The 21,454-nt window shown below is 40.5% G+C and overlaps 1 protein-coding gene across 6 annotated transcripts in view; it reads left to right on the top strand.

Annotated features, from left to right (window-relative positions):
* Positions 1-21,454, top strand: part of ARB2A (ARB2 cotranscriptional regulator A) — a 408,135-nt gene that overhangs the window by 98,204 nt on the left and 288,477 nt on the right. For all 6 annotated transcript variants that reach the window (XM_090038271.1, XM_090038274.1, XM_090038275.1 and 3 more), the window contains 2 exons: positions 1,547-1,612; positions 15,431-15,622. In XM_090038271.1, coding sequence (XP_089894397.1) covers positions 1,547-1,612; positions 15,431-15,622 — 258 coding nt within the window. The remainder of the gene's footprint in view (positions 1-1,546; positions 1,613-15,430; positions 15,623-21,454) is intronic.

Below are 21,454 nucleotides of genomic sequence, written 5' to 3'. Positions count from 1 at the left end.
TAGGGGATAAACATGTCTTAAATCAACTCATTGCTTACAGCTAAGTTCCCTCTCCAAATGCAGTTTCCCTGTAGATACTAATATTTAGTAAGACTGATTTTCTTTAAAGCCTTAAAGGTTTTTGAATGTAATTCTGTCAATAAATGTATTTGGACAGAATAGTAGAGAATTCGTGTAATCCTAGTAAAGGTTTTTGTCCTTTTCAGCATTGTTTTTGCTTTTTAATTTGCTTTCATCAGTTCATTGAATTGATTCAGATATATTCTAAATGTTTGTATTGTATAGCTGCTCACGTATGTATAGTAAAGACTTGAAATTCATTGAAACTTTATTTGGTCATTTTGAATTTGTAAAATTAAAGTGGAAGCTTATGCTTTCTCACCTAGTCGCTAAATTCATAGTGCATTGTTAAGATGCCTTCACTCAGAGCTTTTGTTACAACTTCATTTCTGGTGTTGCTTAATATGCTGGGGGTTTATATGGTTCTAACTGAGGCCTTGAGGGATTGGATTAGGCAACACCAGGTGTATTTGCACCCAAATATTCTTTCTTTGACTGTTATTTTGTACTGAAGCTCTTCTACTGTGTATCCAGTCTGAAATTTAAATGTAATTCCCCAGGTTCAAATGAAGTGGTAGGCCCCCATTTGAGATTTTTTAATGAGCACTTTTACCCCTTTTTTAATTTGCCATTGTTTCTACTTCTATAGCAAGAGAAGTCCAAGCACTTATTTTAGAACTGTTTTTGTAATCCAGTATGAGTGAAGCATGGAGAATTTGTCTTACAGCTGAACTCCAAAATTAATGTATCAATTTTCTCAGTATGTAAGGGTAAAAAAAAGTTTCCCAAGATATTTTGCATACCTTTTAAGTCCCGACAAGCTTTGTTAAATTTGAAGTAGCGAGGAAGGATCTCTCAATGTTTAGTGTGGCTATGTTGATTTTTGCTGGGTCTTTTCACTAATTTTTTTTGCTTCAAGTCTTAATTTCAGCTTTATTTCTACTTGAGGACTACAGGCTTAACCCTCTCCCTCTCCCTCTCCCCCCCCCCCCCCTTGGTGGGGAAAGTCAAGGTTTTTTTTCCTATTTAGAACACCTTTGACCTGCCCCTCTCCTGTTCAGTGAATAGAAATGGCAAGGGTGACTGTGTAGCTCATGAAGTGAACCTGCAGGGGAGAGGGTTTCAGGAGCCCTGCTCATGGAAAAAATGCTTTTAAAGTATTTCTTTGAAAAAAGAGAGCCTTTTTCGTACCCCTGAGTATACATTAATTGGTCATAATCCTTAGTTTTGAGGCACATAATTATTCACACAGCAGCAGGTGGTGGAGTCACAGGTATAGTTAGGATTGCTTTGTACAAGCAAGCTGCATATATTAAGAGGAAGGGAGGAACCTTTTTCATGAAGCTTCATGTCTTGTAATTAGTTATATGAGCAAAATATGCACAAATATTTGAAAGAAATACTTTTTGATCAACCTACTTCTCTAAGACTTACGAATGAATGAGCAATTTGTGTAAGTGCCTTAAATTCTGTTTCCTTTTTGCAGATCATTACTAAATATATCTATGGACTACTGGAAAAGGAATGCCACTTGAAAAAAGTAACTCTCCCAGTAAGTCAGTTTTTTTCAATCTTGCCATTTGTTTGGTACTGCAAATTGCACACACAGACAAGAGCCCCTGCCCTGAGGAGTTTGCAGCTGGATGATGGGCACAGATAATACCAGCTGTGCTTCGGGCCCAGAGAAGGTGCTGACTTGGAACAATAAATGCATGCAGCATGTGCACACACAGGCAAAGAAATATGTTGGCAAATGTGTCTATCTGTTTTTTAATGTATCTGATCTACCTGGGTGCGAGGGAATTCTGTGGGGGCCTCAAATTCACTTTTAGTCCTGCAAGAATGAGATAGCAGAACTTTAAAATTGTGATAGGTTTGCATAGGAAACTATAAATTGCTTTGAGAAGCGTTTATAGTTCCCCTGAGATCCATGCAATTGGACTGAAAGAACGAAAGGCAGCTGGCTTTACAGGCAGAGGAATAAAAAGAAACCCATAATAGTGGTCTCAATCAAATATTTTAAATACCTTTTTAAGACAACTTTTAATAATCTTTTCAGTATTATGAGACATGTATGTGAGTACATGAGGGTGGTATATTATCATCAGTCAGGAATAATGCAGCTATCCTGAAATCACACATATTAAAATATTTATATCTATACACATACTGTACTCTGCAATTACAGTGTATTTTTGTATTGTTGTGAGAGATAGTCGTGACCTCTCTATGCAAGCTGCCCAACACTTTCCATTATAAAGGATTCTTATGATCTTTGAAAAGCTCTCATACTTCCACTGTTCATGGTAGGCCTTTAATATTCAGTGTGGAAGATCACTTTGGGCTACACAACTGTCTTTTATTTTGTCCCCTGAGTTTCCCTTCAGATTTGGTAGAATATGAAGCATTACAAATTCTTATTTCCTTCTCTTGCTTCAGGAAAATGTTGGCAGCCTTCCAAAACCTGGTCTTGGAAAAAAAGAGTATTCCAAGATCAGGTTTTGCCACTATCATAGCAGCAAGAACAGAAAATACTGTACTGGAAACACCAGAAAGCGAGCAGTGAGGGGAAGAGAGCTGGATTTGTCTCCCTTCTCAATTCTCAACCTTGTAAACCCCAGACTGAGCACATAGCACAAATGGTTCTCCCTATGCCTGGAGGCACTGTCTAGAAAGCTGTTCTTCCTACTTCCAGATTCCTTGGGTATGTCCACACAACATAGGCAGTACCTTACAGAGATACCCTAACCAGCTTTGAATCAGCTGGCTTGGGTAGCAGAGAGCAGTAGTTGTGTTAGTGCAGTGCTCAACCCAGGATTGTAGTAGATCCTGTTTTTCCAACAATGCTAATTAGATTGCGCAGATACTGCGCTTTCGAGGAGTCAAGCATGCTCATTCAGAGATAGTGTGGGTATGTCCACAAAATTTCTTTATTCAGTACAGACGCCTTTAGAGAGAGACAGAGGATGTGTGTTTTAACTTCCTCAAGCTAAAACATGAGACGGGCATGAAAACCAGATCCCTGCTTCCTGATCAAGTATTCTGATCTTTACGCTGTTATATATAAGCAGGACATCAACACCGTGAGACTTTGAAAAAGAAAAATGAACTAGTCATCTCTATCCAAAACCATATTTTACTCATAAATCTAGAATGGGATTTGGTGCTGGGAATCCCAATCTCACATACATGCTTAAGTCTGAGAGAAGAGTGGGATTATGTTGGAAGGACTATAAAATAAATAGGTTAGTTAGTAGTTGAAGAACCATATGATCAGAACCTTTGCTCACTTTACACTAGTTTTTAGCTTTCAGAAAGCCATCACTTCCCCTTTCAAGAATTCACAGCTCTATCCCTTTCTTTTTTCAGTAACAATTTATTCCATTCACTCTGTTTTCCACTCACCACTTATTCCTCCAAATTCTTTCTCCTACGGGCTTCTGGGCTGAATCTTCTCTTGTAGATTTCTTAGAAGTTAACATTTTTCATCAAAGAATTTCAAGACTAATGTTTCATGCAACTATTTCATACTGACATAGAAATTAAAAAATAAAAAAATTCTGAAACCCACAAAACTTGCAAGGTTGATTTTTTTGAAAAGGAGACAGATTCTTACAGTTTTTGAGCTGCCCAAAACTAGAAGTTGACTGGATGTGTATAAAAGCCAAATAAACATGAACAGGATTTCAAGCAAATTGATACCACACTTTCAGAAAGGCTTGAAAGAACAGTTTAATTTAACGTATATATTAGTAACTTAAATATACTGCAAGATATATGTAATACACAGAAATAAAATCCATGATCAAACATTGCATCTCCAGTAACATACTAGTAGAATTTAGAATGATTTAACTTTCCTAGCCACAAAGCTGAAATTACTGAAAGCTTATATTTCATATGAATTGCAATACTGGCTCAACTTGTTAAACTAAACTACTTTATTTACTTGAGTACAAGATGAGATTTTTTTTCCCCCAATTGGCATGGTGAAAAAAGCTCCTCATTTTATAATCACATACTAGGAAATCTCACTAAATACAATATCTGTTATTAAACTGCTGCCAAAAAAGCATGTGCTCAGCAATGGAAGCCACCTATAAACTATGAAGTTGATTAAATATAGCCAACACTCATAGAATCATAGAAAATTAGGGTTGGAAGGGACCTCAGGACGTCATCTAGTCCAGTCCCCTTCTCAAAGCAGGGCCATTTCCAACTAGATTAACTCAGCCAAAGCTTTGTCTAGCTGGGTCTTAAAAACCTCCAAGGATGAAAGTTCCACCATCTCTCTGGGTTACCTGTTCCCGTGTGTTACTGCTCTCCTAGTGAGAAACATCGTCCTAATATCTAACCTAAACTTCCTTTGCTGCAACTTGAGACCATTGTTCATTGTTCTGTCATCTGCTACCACTGAGAGCAGTCTAGCTCTGTCCTCTTTCAAACCTCCCTTCAAGTAGTTGAAGGCTGCTATTAAATCCCCATCTTAATCTTCTCTTCTCCAAACTAAATAAGCCCAGTTCCCTCAGCCTCTCCTTAGAAGTCATGTCCCCCAGCCCCCTCACCATTTTTGTTGCCCTCCACTGGACTCTCTCCAATTTGTCCACATCCTGTCTGTAGTGGGAGGCCCAAAACTGAACACTGTACTCCAAATGTGGCCTCACCAGTGGTGAATGCAGGGGAATAATCATTTCCCTCGCCCTGCTGGCAACACACCTACTGATGCAGCCCAGTATGCCGTTAGCCTTCTTTGCAACAAGGGCACACTCTTGGCTCATATTCAGCCTATTGTTCACTGTAACCCCCAGGTCCTTTTCTGCAGAGCTGCTGCCCAACCAGTCAGCCCCCAGCCTGTACTAGTGCATGGGATTGTTCCATCCTATGTCTGTGTTGACCCTCATATGATTTCTTTTGGCCCAATACTCCAATTTGTCTAGGTCACTCTGATTCCTAGCTCTACCCTCGAGCATATCTACTCCCCACAGCTTGGTGTCATCTGCAAACTTGCTGAGGGTGTACTTTATGTCATCTTCCAGGTCATTGATGAAGACATTGAATAAAACATGGCCCCAGGGCCAACCCCTGGGGCACTCCACTTGATACCAGCTGCCAACAAGACATCAAGCCATTGATTACTGCCCTCTGAGCCCGGTGCTCCAACCAGCTTTCTATTCATCTTACAGTCCATTCATCTAGCCTGTACTCCCTTACCTTGCATTGAACATAACTATAAAACACATGACCCACATTGGGCAAATATGCTGATAGGAACTTTTTTTTTTTTACAAGTGATATTAAAAATACACTTATCACCCTAGACTTACATAATGTCACCTATTAAGCATCCTTGTTTTACCAAAATTTCATATTGCAAAAACAACTACATATCCAGAAACATACAGCTACATATATTAAACCCTTAAACAACATACATGAGCTTCCCACCAAAGAGTTACTGAACTTATTTTCATGTAGAAACCTATGAAAAACTATTAGCTCAGCAACCACCTGAAACTCTCCATCCCTCCCATCAGTCCTTTCTGTTGGTTTAGTGAAACCAGCATGTCCAGTCCTTTTTCCTGCATTTCTTCTTTGCTTCTTCTCCTCAGATCTCTTACTTGTCCCAATCAATGTATAATTTCAGTTAATGTAGCCCCAGGTTCAGGCACTTCCTTTCAGTGAAAGCCAACCCCTTAAATGGAAGTTTCCATAAATTAGTTTTAAGCATGCTAATAAAGTCCTTAATAAATTTCCTTCAGTCCCTTTGGTATGAGTCCATATAATACAGGGGCAGGCAATTATTTGCGATGGGCTGTGGTGCCTGGGCAGCATGACTGGGTCTGGCAGCGGTAGTGGAGACACTGGCAGCAGCAGCCAGGCAGAAAGATCTACTGCAACAGGGGCTGCCAGAAAGCTGGGGCCAGCCACTGCACCACCCCACTGTGCCCAGGGGTGGTGGGATAAACTGGATGAGTCATGGCCTGGGTTACCCCCTATGCTTGGGCTGGGTGGAGCTGGGGGACCTACCGTGGGCTAGATAGGATCTCTTGGTGGCCTGGATCTGGCCCGAATGCTGTATTTTGACCACCCTTGATATACTGCCATCTCCTGAGCTAACAATGGGTTTATTTTGGTGATGCTTAGAAAGCAGTGGACCTTTTCCAACATCCCCTTTGCATGCGTACACTCCCAGAACACGTTGCACCATTTCATCTTCCCCACACCACTCGCTTCAGCATCTAGATGAGTTCGTCAAGCCCCATCTGTGTTGCAGCTCTCACTGGCAAGATATTTCTCACAATCATGCATGTTAAGTCATCATGTTCCCCTCCTAGTTGTTTACTTCCCACAACTCCCCGCACCTGCTTCACTTGTTCTTCCAAGAAGTTTCTCATTGGTGCCATTCTGTCTCTCTCCTTTAGCGCTTTCACCAATTTCTTATGATTGTTCAAGACCTCCATTCCTACCTTTCCTACTTTATATCTCTGCATGAAACTTTCCATCCTGATGTAATGACTCATTGGTTGCCATGCACATGGACTCTCCAGAGACATCTGATATACGCCTCATTTCCTCAAAATTGCAGCTGTGTGAAATTGGGTGGTGTTATGCACTGCTTTTCTCTCTCCCTCCATTATCGCATTGCATACCACCATATTTTGCATAGACAAATAATCCCAAATTTGGCAGCCCCCATTTCCCCATCTCTCTTGCTTTGTACAGTTCAGATCTAGCCAACTTTTCTAGTTTGACATTCCAGAAGCTCACACACATTTCCCTCTGTACTTTTGCTATCTGCCGCCACATTGGTGGGAATATAGTTCTTGTATATAGAATAATTGGCAGTAGCACAGCATTAACCACTGCCACTTTTCTGGCAAAGGAGAGCATCCTTCAGGATCATACCCAAAGCATTTGCCATACCTTTGTCGTTACCTTTTCCCATGTTGTATTACCTTTCCCTCTGGCATCCCATAGGATCCCAAGTACTCTAATTTCACTTTCTCTTATTTTAAAGCCCATCTTTTCCAAGTCGCTCAAGTTCCCCACTCCCAATCTGGTCCTTCTCAATCTACTTAGTTTAGCCCCTGTTGCTTCTCCATACTCTGATGCTTTAGCACCCTTTGCATTGAATGTCTCTCTAACTACTACATTTATATCATCCATGTATAATATACTTTTTACCTCTCCCCCTCCTGGTATCTTTATTTCGCTTAAGACCTTGTCTCTTATTTTTTGAGCTAATGGTTCCGTGCTACACAGAAATAGTAGTTGCCTCACTCCTGTATGGATTTTAAAGGCTCTGTTTAGATGGCCATTAATTTGTACTTGATTCTCCGCTTCTCTATACAATAGCCTTATCCAACATATAAATTTCTCTGGGAACCGTGTTTTTCCTAGCACTTCAAATAAGTAATGATGATCCAGTCTGTCATATACTTTTTCTAAATCTATGTTTGCTATAACTGTGTTTGTTGTCCTTAATTAGATGTGGGGCGGTGTATCTCTGGTCACTCTGATTGTTTTGGAGATCCTTCTACCTGGTACTGTGTATACTTAGTTTTTATGTACTATTTTCTGGAGGTTTTTCCTCTTCCTCAAAACCAGTGTCTTGCTCATTAACTTATAGTTCATATAAAGAAGTGTAATCAGTCCCCAATCTTTTAGGAGTTTCTTCTCCCCTTTCTTGAAGAGTAAGATCGCAGTGCCTGTTGTAAAATCTTTCCCTGCCACCTCTGTTCCCCCAGAAACTCACACTATATTCCTCCTTACCCATGCTCAAAAATTCTTGTAAACTTCCATAGGTAGTCCATCTTCTCCTGGTGATTTCTCTTGTTGAAAGGTTTTTTAGCACTCTTCCACTTCCTTTAAGCTTATCTTTTCTTCCATCTTCTTTTCTTCATCCTTTACTTTCTCTTCAGTCTCTTCCAGAAAATCTTTTATCTTCTTCCTGCCTATCTCCTTATTTTGATATAGGTCGTCTTCTTGTTCTGATATAAAATCTTCTTGTTGCCTCTTAACACCTCCTCCTGCTTTTCCATCCAGGTACTACCTTCTTTCTGCACCACTTTTAATTCTCCTTTCACTGTCTTCACTATAGCCGAAAAGTATCGGGACTACTCTTCTTTTTCTTCTGCCCAGGGTGCTTGTGCTAAAAACATTTTCTCTTGTTTTTCTTTTAAACCAGCTTTCTATCTCTTGCCTTGTTTCTTCTAGTTCTTCTTGTACCTCTTTTCCTTCTGCAGCTTCCTTTAGCAGCTTCAGCATCTTTCTTTGTAGCTCTCTCAGCTCTTTTGTTCTTTTCCTTGTAGTTCTTCAGCTTTCCTTCCTGAAAAATTCCCAGCCTCTTCTTCATCATCCACCATTCTCTGGTACTCTTAAAATATTTCTTCAATGTTCTCCACCCCTCATAGTGTCACACGTATGCTTGACATATCTTTTCGCCTTGTAACAGTCTCACACTTAACTTTCTCAGTTCTGCTTTCAGCATTCGATGATTACTAAATGCTACAAATATGATTTCTTTCTTCTGTATCTCTGTTTCTTTTGATACAAATACACATAAAGTCAATTCTTGATTGTTTCTTTCCACTGAGGTCAGTGCTAGTGAAAACTTTTCCCACTTCCCACACATTTCTTTGTGACTCTAATTATATTTGTTAACAATCTGGATGAACTGTCTAAATTTCTATCTCCTCCTTTCCTTGTTCTGTCACCCACTTCTGTTATGCAATTGAAGTCCTCCACTATTATCCACGGTCTCTCTCTGACTACATAAACTGCTAAGTTTCGAAGCAGAGCCTTCCTCCCCTCCCGCTCTGGTGGTACATATGTGTTGAAAACTTCTAATTCTTCTCCCCCAACTGATATTATCATTTGCAGCGGTCTGCCACTGATGATGTCTTCCACCTGCTGTCCTTTCACCTTTGGATTCTTGAATAGTATTGCCACTCCAACTGCTTTGTTCTCATTTGTCCCTGACCACCAAGATGGTCCCCATCTCCACCCCTTTTTCAAAATGTTTATAATCCCTCTCCCCTCATACCACATTCTTGTAGGTAGATTATGTCTGCCTTTGCTTGATTTAACCTTGGTTTGACCTGCTCCCATCTTTTCCATGTTAAGAAATTCCTGACATTAATTGAAGCTATAATCAGTGGAGTTGTGCTTATGTTAAACTGAGTGGACCTGCCCCCTTAACGATTCTCTGTGCCACAGCTCATTGTGGTTGACACCAGCCCTGTTGCCCCCTTCATATACCTGCTGCTCTTGCAAGCTGCCTGATCACTTTTGCAGCTAGGAAGGCTTCCTTTTTCTTGCCTCTCTGCCACTTTCTGCTGCCTGCTTTCCACTCTGGCTTGGAGCCCAGGAGAGTTAATGGCAGGATCTGTTCTCCGGCTCTGACTCCAACTCGTCTCCCCCTTTATCAGGTTTCTTTTTCCTGACTTTCTGTCCCTTCACTTTCTGCCTTTTCCCTGCCTGTCCATCTGGCTCTTTTTCTTGCTGCATATCCACTTCTGTTGTCTGTTGGGTGTCTTCCTTCTTCCCTTCTCCCATCTCCATGTCTTTCGATCCTTTGTTGCATTTCCCTCTTCCCTTTCCATTTCATCACTACTTCTCTCTTGTGCAGCTTTTATTACAGAGATTCCGCTTCCCTCTATCTCCGTTTCTCCCTCCTGTGCAGTCTCCCTAATTTTTCTATCTCAGTCTCTTCCCGCTCCTCTTCTTCACTGTTGCCTTTCTGATTCTTGTAGTTCGTTGCGGGGGTGGGGAGTGGTCTGACATTTGTTGCAAAAGCTGTTGGGTACTTGCAGTACAAGTACCCCTCCCCCACACAAATAGTGGATTTTATGAACTCCTGGCACTCTTCTACTCTGTGCTCGTTCCTTCACACCTGTAACATGCTATGAGGGGACAATGTGCAGTCAGGTTCCCTTCTTTCCCCCATCTGCTACTTTGCTTTGATTGTCCACAATATATTATAAAACCCTGATCTGGCCCTATCTGGACCACCGAAGGGAGGTGCTGCACCCCATCTGGGCTCCACTCTTTTGGTTTTAACACTGCTCGAGCCCTCCACTGTCCCATCCAAATACCATATTTGTCCTTCACTTTCTCTACCCACAGAACTCTTTGCACATATTTTTCCAGGCACCTTTCTATGTCCTCTCTCTCTAATGTATCCATATACATCTGGACAGTAACCACTCTTCCTTTAACTGTTCTGCTGCTACAAGCTTTAACCTTTTTAATTTCTCCCTGCTCCCTTTTTATGGAAATTTCACCCAAAAATTGGTCATACCCTTCTTTGTTCCAATAAGTCAGTTGCCATATCTTTCAGCTGGAGAAAGCAATCATGCTGGTGAGATGTTCCTACAGTATTGCCTGCACCCCCAATATCTGAAACAGTACCTTCTCCACAAATTTGTATTTGTTCATAGCCAATCCCTTCTGTATCCCATTGCCAGTTAACGTTGCCCATATCCATAGTCCCTACTCTGGACCAGCATCCTATGGTATCTCTTCTATATCTTTCCACCATGCCACTCCTGTTGGGCTAGCCTTTTGTTGTGTTCCCAACCATCCTTCTCCAGCTGCTCCTACTCTCTCTCCTGCTCTCCTCTGCTTCTGCCATCCCTCTGGCCTCATCTCTCTAACTGCTGCCTTCTTTGTCACTGCCTCTGTTGCTTTCCTTCCTTCACCTTTGCTGTCTTCTTTTCTCTCTCCTTTTCCTTTTCCACCTTTATCCACTCTTCTTCTGTCTCCAGACCTTCATTTCTGCTCTTCATTTCTCTTTCCACCTCCTGGCTGTCAGGCACCAGTGCCACTCTTTTGAGTTTCCCTCCTCTACTCCTGCCATCCTGATGTTCCATTGATTTTTCTCTGCTCTTAAGGCATTGATGAGGTTCATTGCCAATCACTTAATGTTAGCCAAAAGGCCGAGATGCTGATGGGAACCTACCACATGGATAGGTTAGTGCATCCCATCTGAATATGGCATATGCTGGTGCCTATTAAGTGCAGTCCCCCTCACAGTCCACCCTTTCAAGTCGTGCTGAACCACAACATTGCATACAGTTCACCCAGAATCCTTTTGTTGTGCCCTCTCTCAGCCTGGTAAATATGATTGGTGTGACTCAATCCTCTATAAGGTGAAGCTGGACCAGGTTGCCCTGCGCCTCATCTGCATATAAATTTTTGGAGCATTCCAGGATTTGCAACAAGAATGCCCAGTTCCAGTGATGGGTGATGAGGGGCTAATTAGCACAGGGATGATTTGCAGGTGGCAGGTTACACACATACTGAGCAGTGCTGAGCTGTGGGGTCACCATGGAAAGTAGGGCCACACTAATCATTTGCCCCAGGCTGAGAGAGGGTGTGACACAGGGATTCTGTGTGAACTGTATGCAGGGTCGTGGCTCACTGTGGCTTGAAATGCTGCTGATTCTAGTAGGTGAAAAAGTGTTGCTCAAAAGTGTATTTATGTAGTAAGTCTATGGATATTATATATAAATTGCTATAGCCATGTTTAGTTTCAGATTTATTGTTTCCAAATTTGCTTCTCACTTCCACGTGCTCAGGGAGAGTAAAGTCTGACAGTAAGGGGAGGAGGAAGGGGCTGCCAGGGGAAAAAGTTTGTGGGAAGCAGAGAACAAAGGGCTACCTGATCTCCCAGCTTTATTTTCCCTGCTGTAGGTGGGGGGAAGCAAATTCAAGGCAAACCTCCAATAATTAGATTCTATACCTGGAAAATTATAACACATCTATAACTTTTCCATATATAGAATCTAATTATTGGGGGGAGGTTATCTTATAATCAGGCTCATTTTCTATTCGAGTAAATATGGTAATTGAAATTGAGACTTTTACTGAATTTATTTAATCTATATTTAAATAAAAGATCAGTGTTAAGTGTTCACAGGCAAATCCAAAACTGAGAATTGTTAATAAATACAAATTGCTTTCTGCTGTCTCACTGTGACTAGAAATAAATGGTATTCTAGGTTGATTTGTCAATAAAGTGAGGTGTGCACAAGAGTGACCTTTATGTGCATTCCTTAGTGAAAGCTTCATTTAATGAATTACTGCTGTTTGAAGACAAATTGGTTTGAAGAAAAGTTTCCAAATGTAATTAAGTTGAGGAAGGGAATGAAGATTTTGGGGGTTTTTTTAAACCTATACAGTAGATATTTTTAACTTTATTTTTAATTAACCTATTTACAGGAGTGTGAACTAGTAAATATATTTTCTTATATATGCAGTTACAGCATTGTATTGAAATGTAGAACTAAATTATACCTTTGTCTTTCTGGATGATAAAAGTGCATTGTTTTATTTCAATTATAGCAATTTCTGTCTTAAGTATTGCATATTAAGATATTCTATCTTAAGTATAAGCAATCTTTATCTCAATACGTAAGACAGAAATGATCTACATTACCATTTGAAACACCATTTAAGACCTTTTGTGTCCTCCTGTCCTCTTGACGTGGCTTCATTCTTTCTTTATATGTTTGTTAGGTGCTGGGCATATACACTGTAAGCACTTTAGGTGCTGTCTTCCCATCTAATTGAATGAGTCAGAGAATGTTTGGGGAAGGGTGGAGAAGGGAGTAAGTACACTCCTTATTTTAAGGAGGGGAAACCAAAGTTGCAGTTTTTATGCCGAGTCAAAATTTTTATGCAACTTCAAAATGTTATGCTTATTTTGGGGGTAGAATTATGAATTGCAAATGGATTAAAGTTTTAGATTTGAAGTTAGGTGCTGTATACAGATGTGATTGTTTGAACTTTGAGTGAGTAATTCTCCAAGGAGACTCACCATTAGATGCCTAATTGTGTGAATACTACTGTTTGCACTAATAACATTCACGTTGCATGAATTTTGGAGATGAAACCAAGTCATATTGTCTCTCTCTCTCTCTCTCTCACAAGACATATTGGTTTGTTCAAATTTTTAGCTTAATTTTAAAATTATTCTGATGTGTTAGTATTTTGTTGCCTCAGAACTTAGATAATTAAAGGACCCATTTTTTTCAATACAAGCCTTGATTTACTCCTGCCAATCATACAGCTAAAATTGTGGCCCCACATAAGAGCCTTCTTCCCTTTTCAATTCTTTCTTATGTATGTAAGACTAGGAGAGGAGTGGATGGAATATTAGGCTGTGCCCACTCAGTGTTCAAACCAGTATACTTATGCTGGTTCTATGGGACAGGCACATTACACCTGAAATGAGGTGCTTCACTTCGCAGACAGGGGACATTGAGGCCTGGATTGTGGTGTTCTGTTTCACAGGGCTTATACAGACATTCAGTTTCTCCTGGAAAAGTTACTGCTCTCCATGGAGAACCCAGAAGTGTGCAGAATTTTATGCTTTTTCTCCCAGAGTAAAAATGGCTGCTCCAGGAGAAAAATAACCTGGGAACAACCAGAATATCCTCTGGGAGAATAAATGCCACATGCCATGAATTCAGTCATAAGAGAACATAGTCCTTCAGCATTCTGCCCCTGTCACTGCCCCACAGGGAGACAGCGTATTGCTTGTTGGACTCTGCTGCTGCTGCAGCAGGAAGTGGCGCACACCCCTTTTGCAATCCCCACATTGTGCTGTAGGGAAACAGAGGTTACCTGTGGGCAGGCTGCGTCAGCCAATCAGGGCTACCCTATGCACTGCAGCCATCTGTTGCCAAACAGACTAGGGAAGCCTGCAGAGCATGCCGAAATGTCTGCACAGTCCCGTTCCCTTCCCTTCCTTTCCTCTCTCCCCCGCAGGCTGTAAACTGCTCTTCAGGGCTCAGCATTCAATTGTCTGTACCCACAGCTCTGGAGGAGTTTCTCTATCAAGAAAATAGCCTTGGGAGAATTCTCCCAGATTATTTGAATGTGTGTACGCAGCCGCAGTCTACCTCTTGGTCTGCTCCTGGGGCTATGCAGCAACACATTGCCTCTTCATCAGTGCTCACAACAAAGCCATTATTTACTCCAAAATTGAATGAAGATATTTTATTGCATATTTTATATGCAGGTACTATTTTACTAACTTTATAATTGACTGAATTTACAATGTGATTTCTTATTTGGATTATTAGAGCCTTGTGTTGCTGTGATTGAAATGGAAGGGTGTATCAGTTTTCATTTTCTATATATTTTCCTCGTGAATCTATTATTGCAGCTTCTGGCAAATAAGATGTGACAAATTACTTGACATTTTTTCTCCCTGATGATCCTTTTATGGACTTTCATCTCTGCCAGTAAATTTACGTGAGCAACTGAAGTCTATGGCTCCTTTTGTATTTTTATAATTTTTCATGCTTCCTACCTCCTATCTCCTACTTGTGTATGATAAATTACTTATAAATCTCCTTTGGATAAGTTTTTTCTTAATTGTAATGTATTTTTTTGTTTTAAAGTTAGGACTTTGAGGCTTCAGGCTTCAGACTTCAGATAAGGACTTTAGTTCATGTTCAGCTATATTGTTTGCATAGTATAATTTAGCCTAACGCAAAACGTGTATACATTCTAATGGCCAGTTTTGAATTACAACTGTTAGCATTGGTGGATCTAGTATTTTGAAAAGGGGGGTTCAGATGGTGTGACATGTCATCACATATAACACACCACATTATGTTTCTCCAATTGGAGAGAAACCAGAAGCTTTACAGATATGTTAGCCCTATAGTATTCAGTTTAATGTCAAAGCAAAAAAAATATAACTATTGGAATGTGCACTGATATACTAGATTATATATAAAATATGAAAAGAACACAACAAACTAGGCAAAAATATTCAAAATATATTGTATCATTAGTCACATAGTCATAGTATTTAAATATATAGCTCTTATTCAGATTCATAAAATCAAATCTTGCTTCCTTGAGCATCTGGACAGTGCTGCCACTACTGTTAGTCATTTCTACATGTGAATTAGAGTTAAGGCTTACAGCTAGAAGGAGTCAACAGGGCTATGTATTAGAAGAGAGATATTACCAGGAATGACTAACAGACAGGAAAATTTCAGAAGAAAAGGAAAGCTTGAATAGCAGAACATCAAGACCTTTACAAAGTATGATTGAAGGTCATTTACACCTGTGGAGTAGAGAGATATTAGCAGGAATCAGGGAGATGATAATGAGCCATGAAGTCAATTGACTGTTTCAGCACTGCCTGGCAGAAATGCTGTTGTCCCTCCCAGGCAGGTGGTTTTAAAGTTTGGATGGAGTAAGAATTAAAGGGGGCTTGCAGGGTGGGGGCGCAGCTGCCCCCCTCCCCCCTCCCAGATCTACCCTGTTAGTTTTTTAATATATTTTTGTTTTTATTTTGGAATGTGTATTTAATTGTATAACGATTTTTCTTTTTTTATTTCAGATAGATGCTTCTGAGAGTGAGCCAAAGAGTTTTATCTTTATGAGTGAAGATGCAATGATGAATCCTGATAAACTGATAGTTTTAATTCATGGTAGTGGTGTTGTCAGGGCAGGTCAGTGGGCTAGAAGACTTATTATTAATGAAGATCTGGACAGTGGTACACAGATACCATATATTAAGAGAGCTATTGAGGTAAGTAAATATGTGTGTGTGTGTGTGTGTGTATTAACTATCAGTAATTCGTATTTTTTTGTTTTTTAAGGTATGTTAAATGGAATTCCCAGAAATTCATTATGTTCATGATTAGAATGGTTTCCTCCTTTTATTTTTAAAAATCTTTTTCAGATACTTTACTATAAAAGAGAAAGTTATTTTCTAGTGTATGTCATATGGTTGTGGTGGCACTGCTGTCTCATTTAGTGTGGCAGGTAGAGTTATAAAGCCTTCAAACTAAAAAGGAAGAATACAAAAAGAATTCCATGAGTTGTTAAGATTTGAAGTGTTTTCTTTTATATTTCATCAGATTTGTGTATTCTCATTCAAATGTCTCTTATAAAGCTCCTCTTAGCATGAGCTTTCATGATAACTTGATAACAGCAAGCTTTCTTAAGCATCTACCAAATTTTGCTAGTGTAGTATTTTTAGTTCACCAAATCTTATTATGGCAATTGCTTTAATTAGTGATATATTTTGCTTCATTTATCCATAGTTTAAAATTTAAGATGTTTACCATTTGTATGTTTCCTCCATATGGTAAAGGAAAAGTAGTAGCACAAGAAAGCAGAGTGCAACTTGTGCAGATTTTGGAACATTGTGACTATTAAAATTAAAATTCATGTTTTTGTTAAAAGTTCAAAGTGAGGTCATCATCAAAATGTTGAGTGTAAGTGAAATAAGCACTTGGCTGTAACTGTGGAAAACTGGCTGGGATGCCAGTGATGGTTTAGTTTGTTCTGTGGCACACAATTTTCTGCTGAAGTATTGTACTTTGTGAAAGAAAAATATTAAGTAAGATTAAAATAAATGTTTAGCTTATGCTAAAGAACGGGATATGTTAATCAAGGCAGTAACTTTTTAGTAGATTCTGAAAGAAGTGTTAAGAGTTCTGCATTTTTAATTTGTTTATTTTTCCCAGAAAAGACAAAAAACAAAAAGCAAATACCTAAATGAACATAATCATTATGACTCGCACTAGGCTTCACAGTTTTAGTCCTCATAAATATAGTTCACATACCTGTGTTGTTGTTGATTAGTATCACCAAAATAACATAGCACTTATGGTTAAAACATTGGTAAATATATTATGTTATATATTTAGGTTTTATACCTAATACCACAGTAAAATGATTCATTAAATAGAATTAGAGTGTATGATGTGTTTGATACAATGACAGACTGTAGACAATTTTAATGTGTCTTAGAATCTAGATACTACTAAATACTTAGTGTTACTGACATATGACCCATACCTTTCCCCCCAGAAGTTAGACATCCAAAATCGGGTGTATGTCTAAAAGCTTTGTTGCACAGTTATTTTAGGCAGCTCAGGAAGCTCTTAACTCCTGGATTGTCCACACATTTAGATGTATAAACTAGTAGTAAGCACCTTTTAGGCATTTTGAAGTTATGCCATTCCTGGGCAAGTTTATCTCTGATCCCTATTACCCAGCTCATGTGGCCACTCCCCAGAGATAAACCACCCAAGTTTCAGTCCTTCAGCATCCCAGGATGTAGTGTCCCCTCCCCCCATCTTCTTGTTCTGTGTGGGCAGACTTTCTGCCCCCTGAACTCAACTGTCCATGGGGTGGTATGGGTACCTAGCCAAGTGCGCCTCCTGATCCTGGAGGTGTGACCTGGATGGGCAGTTCACCTGGATAAAGGCCAGTCCTGGATGGAGGGCTAGGGGTAGGGGAGTGTGGAGCAAGGTAGTGTGCTAGATTGTGGTTCCTATGAGATGGGACTTCCCAATCTCAATCCCAGTCCCAATCCCAATCTCAATCTTAATTTATTAAAATATGAGGCTTTCTTTAATGTACTTACTCTGTATTTCTTTTTAAATTTTTTTACTTCTTTTTATTCTATCCCTTAGTGACTTCAGTGACTGACTTCCTTCATTTCGCTACCCCCGAGCTACCATTCCTACCCATTGCCTTTCCACCTCCCATTTTACTACATAGTCCCCATCATTAAAACTCTCTCCCTTCCAGCCTCATGTTCTCCCCTCACTACCCCACCTACCCTCCATCAACCCGTCTTTCCAACCCTGGCTCACCAGCTCTCTAGTGGCAGCTCACAGCTGTAGCTCCTAGTTAAGCCCCTGCCCACCAACCCCCTAGTGACAGGTCACAGCTGTGCAGTTTGGGAAGAGTCAGAGAACTTGAAACTACTGTACATGAACATATAGCTACTGTAAACTCGAGCTAACAGTAACACCAATCAACATTTGAGAAGCTTATAGTGTAAAGTGTAACAAAGCCCTTAGTGAGGAAGCTGATTTCTACACCAGAATGAAGGCATGGGGACACTGGAATACCTGTTGGGGGTCTGCCTCCTTCCTGGCCCCATGCAACAGGGGAGGAATCTGTTCTTTAGCATCACTCACCTCCCCCTTCCTGTTCAGCCAAAAGTTAGAAGTTTAGCTCTGTCACCAAGATGAACATGGGCCGACAATGCGAGGTCACGGTCAGTAGGGCTAACCGTACCTTGTCGTGTATCCACAGATGCATCTCAAGCAGGGCCAAGGTCCTCCCCCTCTATGCAACACTGGTCAGGCCGCAGATGGAGTATTGTGTTCATTTCTGGGCACCGCAGTTCAGGAGGGATGCGGACAGCATTGAGAGGGTCCAAAGGAGGGCCGCTCGCATGATCTGGAGACAGCGGGGAAGACCCTATGAAGAGAAGCTATGGGACCTTAACCTGTTCAGCCTTCACAAGAGAAGGCTGAGGCGGGATCTGGTGGCCATGTATAAACTCACTGGGAGAGACCCTGTTCCCCCTAGCGCCCCCTAGGGTAACAAGGAATAACGGCCACAAGTTGTTAGAGAGTAGGTTTAAACTAGACATCCGAAGGCACTACTTCATAGTCTAGACAGCTAGGATCTGGAACCAACTTCCAAGGCGAGTGGTGATAGCTTCTACCCTGGGGGGTCTTTAAGAGGAGGCTTGACGTCTATCTGGCTGGGGACATTTAAGCCCAGTTTTCTCTCCTGCCCAGGGCAGGTGGTCAGACTTGATGATCTACAAGGTCCCTTCCAGCCCTGCTTCTATGAATCTGTGAACTGCTGGTGAAGTGCTAGTAGATTTTGGCTGACCTGTTCAGCGGCAAGGCCGAAGAACAGACTCTGTCCTCCTTGTAGCCAGCATTCAGTCATGACTCTGGAAAAATCTTTTTTTTCTTCATTTTGCCTTCCCAAAATAAGATGTGTCTTATTTGAGGGGCAGTGGTTGAGATGTGGTAAAATATGCTATTTATACAAATCAAACTCCTTTGAAGGTATTCAAAATCAGTCAAAGTGTGCTCAAGAAAGATAACATTGGGTGTGTCTCCATGAGCTGCTTACTGCACAGTAGACTACTTAGCTGTGCAGTAAATGTCACGTGTTTACATGTGTGCCCTTATTAGGCTGGATTAAACTAATTTACTCTGCAGCAGGATATTACTTGTAAATACAAGTAGTATCATGCTATGGAGTAAAAAACTCCACAGCAGTGGACCTGTAGATGCTGCCCTGGCTAGCTGGACTGTGATGGTGCTTCAGTGCAGGACTGCCTGCCAGCTAGCCCTGCACTGAAATACCCTCTTGCGCCAGCCTGTCCCTCCACTGCACATTGAGCCAGGGGGAGCAGCCCCAGGCTAGCTGGCTGACCCCCCTGGACCATCTGCCAGCCCGGGCTGCTCTGCCCAAGCTTAATGTGATGTGGTCCTGGAGTGCATTAATATTCAATGAATTGCTTTATTCAAGCGCATTAATATGCATGTGTAGATGTGCCTACTGTTAGCTATATTTTCATGGGGTATAGGCTGAATATGTGTCTAATAAAAAGGCAATCATATATTATTTGTCAAAGAGGTACTTAGCTATGTTAGCCTGAAGTCAGGCAGAAGGCAGGGCAGAGTGGCACCTTAGATGACATGGTTCAGTGAGGCAGCGACAGCCTATGGTAGCATCTGAGGAAGTAAACTGTTGCCTCTCTGAACCATGTTGTCTAAGGTGCCATTCTGCCCTGCCTTCTATTTAGATTAAATAGCTTGACTAGAATTTATTAAGTGATTACTTATGTTTTGCTGCTTGTCTTGGTTTTGATATTTGCCTTGGCTTTCTTCTAGGTCTTCTAATTAAGGAAAAGTCTTACTGTTTGCCAACATTTTCAGAACAGATTTCCTTGATAAGTTTACCATAGTGAAGGGGGAAGTGGGGTGCAAGATACATGGTATCTTACTTAAATATACTGCCTGAATCTCCTGAGAATAGTATCTAGGACTTAACATTTCTACTCACTATTGTGAGCAGGAAGTTTATATTGGTGACTTCCACTAGCATCAGGAAAACCTGATTTTCACTTATAAAATAAAAGATGTTTGTTACGTAGTTGTGAAAATAACATTTTAAATGATATCTGCACATAAACTGATACAGAGGGCAGTCTATCTCAATGTGCAGACAATTTTAGTACCTCTGTTGCTTCTCATGGATTTTCCAACTATGAAGTTAGTCAATGTAAGAATTGCATAAGTTTTTAGTGCTGCTATTCAGACTCCTCTAGGTGGTGGTGAAATTATCAAGGATTAGAGAAGTTTGTTTTTCACGTTGAAAAATGCTAATCAATACTAGAGCCAAAGAGACTAACTACTCACTGGGGAGAGCCTGAACACAGGGGCTAGTAAGCAAAGTCATGTCCTTACAACCAGAAAGCTGGGGGAGTAGCAGAGGGTTGGAGCAAGCTGGGGCATAAGGTGGAGGAAATGGACAAAAAAGGTTCTTTCTTTTACCTTCCAGCTAATGGAGTAAGGGTTTAAAATTTGTCAAGTCTATAACAGCTGGTTAAATGAAACCTCTAACAGAGCCCAGTGAAGGGCACCTAGGTAGACATCCCATCAGCTTAAGAGTCGCTTTTGTTCTTGCCTTTGCATTGCCCCTAGGCAGTGCCCTTTTTCCATCTTTTTTTTTTTAATAATTTTCATTAGTATACTTAATCTTTTGAATAAAGAGTGTTGGTTAACATTTTCTAGACCTATGTATAACAGACGGGAAGTGTTAAAGGGTATTTTAGAATGTAAAAGTTTGCCATTGGGAAAAAAAATTGGAGGAAGATGTGCAAGAGGAAAACTGATAAAATAAAGGAGAAATGTTAAAGAACTCAAGAAAAATGAGGAGAAAAGAGGTTAAAAGGAAAGAAGTAAACAGGCACTGAAATGTCACCTGAAAAGGCATGCCAAGATCTGTTTTCTGAATGTTATAAATTGAATTGGAATCACCCATATTCCTGGTGATTGGCTTAGCCATGGGCATAAATTAGGTTTTCTCTTTCTCTCACCTAATAATTATATAATTGTTTATAGAAAATGGAACACATCCAAAAGGAGAAAATGTGAGACTGTTTTTCTTTAGCTAAGCAGTGTGGGCACTTCCCTGAGATACGCGAGACCTGTTTGAGTCTTGAAGACCTCAGTCCTCCTCCTAGGTAAGGGAGGAGTGGAATCTTGGATTCCCCTATCCCAGTTGAGTGACCCAACAATCAGGCTGTTAGTTATGATGCATTATGAGGGATCTCTCTCAGCTTGCATGTTTTCATGAAAAAGTTGAAAGGTCGCAATAAAGTCTCAGCAGAATAGGAAAAATTTGGAAATGTCCAAAAAAAAGAGAATCCGTTTCCTATCATGTTATGCTTAGGAGATGAGTCAGCACTAGTATATTGCACCCTGGCTATTGAGTTTATTTCTTAGCTGGAGGAGGATGAGTATTCTTTTTTTAAAGTCCTGATAGTATTCTCCATGAGTATACTATGAAGTTTGTGAACTTAGGG

The sequence above is a fragment of the Crocodylus siamensis genome, chromosome 3, assembly GCF_052110815.1.
Source record: "Crocodylus siamensis isolate JL-2025a chromosome 3, ASM5211081v1, whole genome shotgun sequence".
Taxonomy (NCBI): Eukaryota; Metazoa; Chordata; order Crocodylia; family Crocodylidae; genus Crocodylus; species Crocodylus siamensis.
Note: the sequence above shows the minus strand (reverse complement) of the source record. Positions and strands in the feature narration are given on the sequence as shown.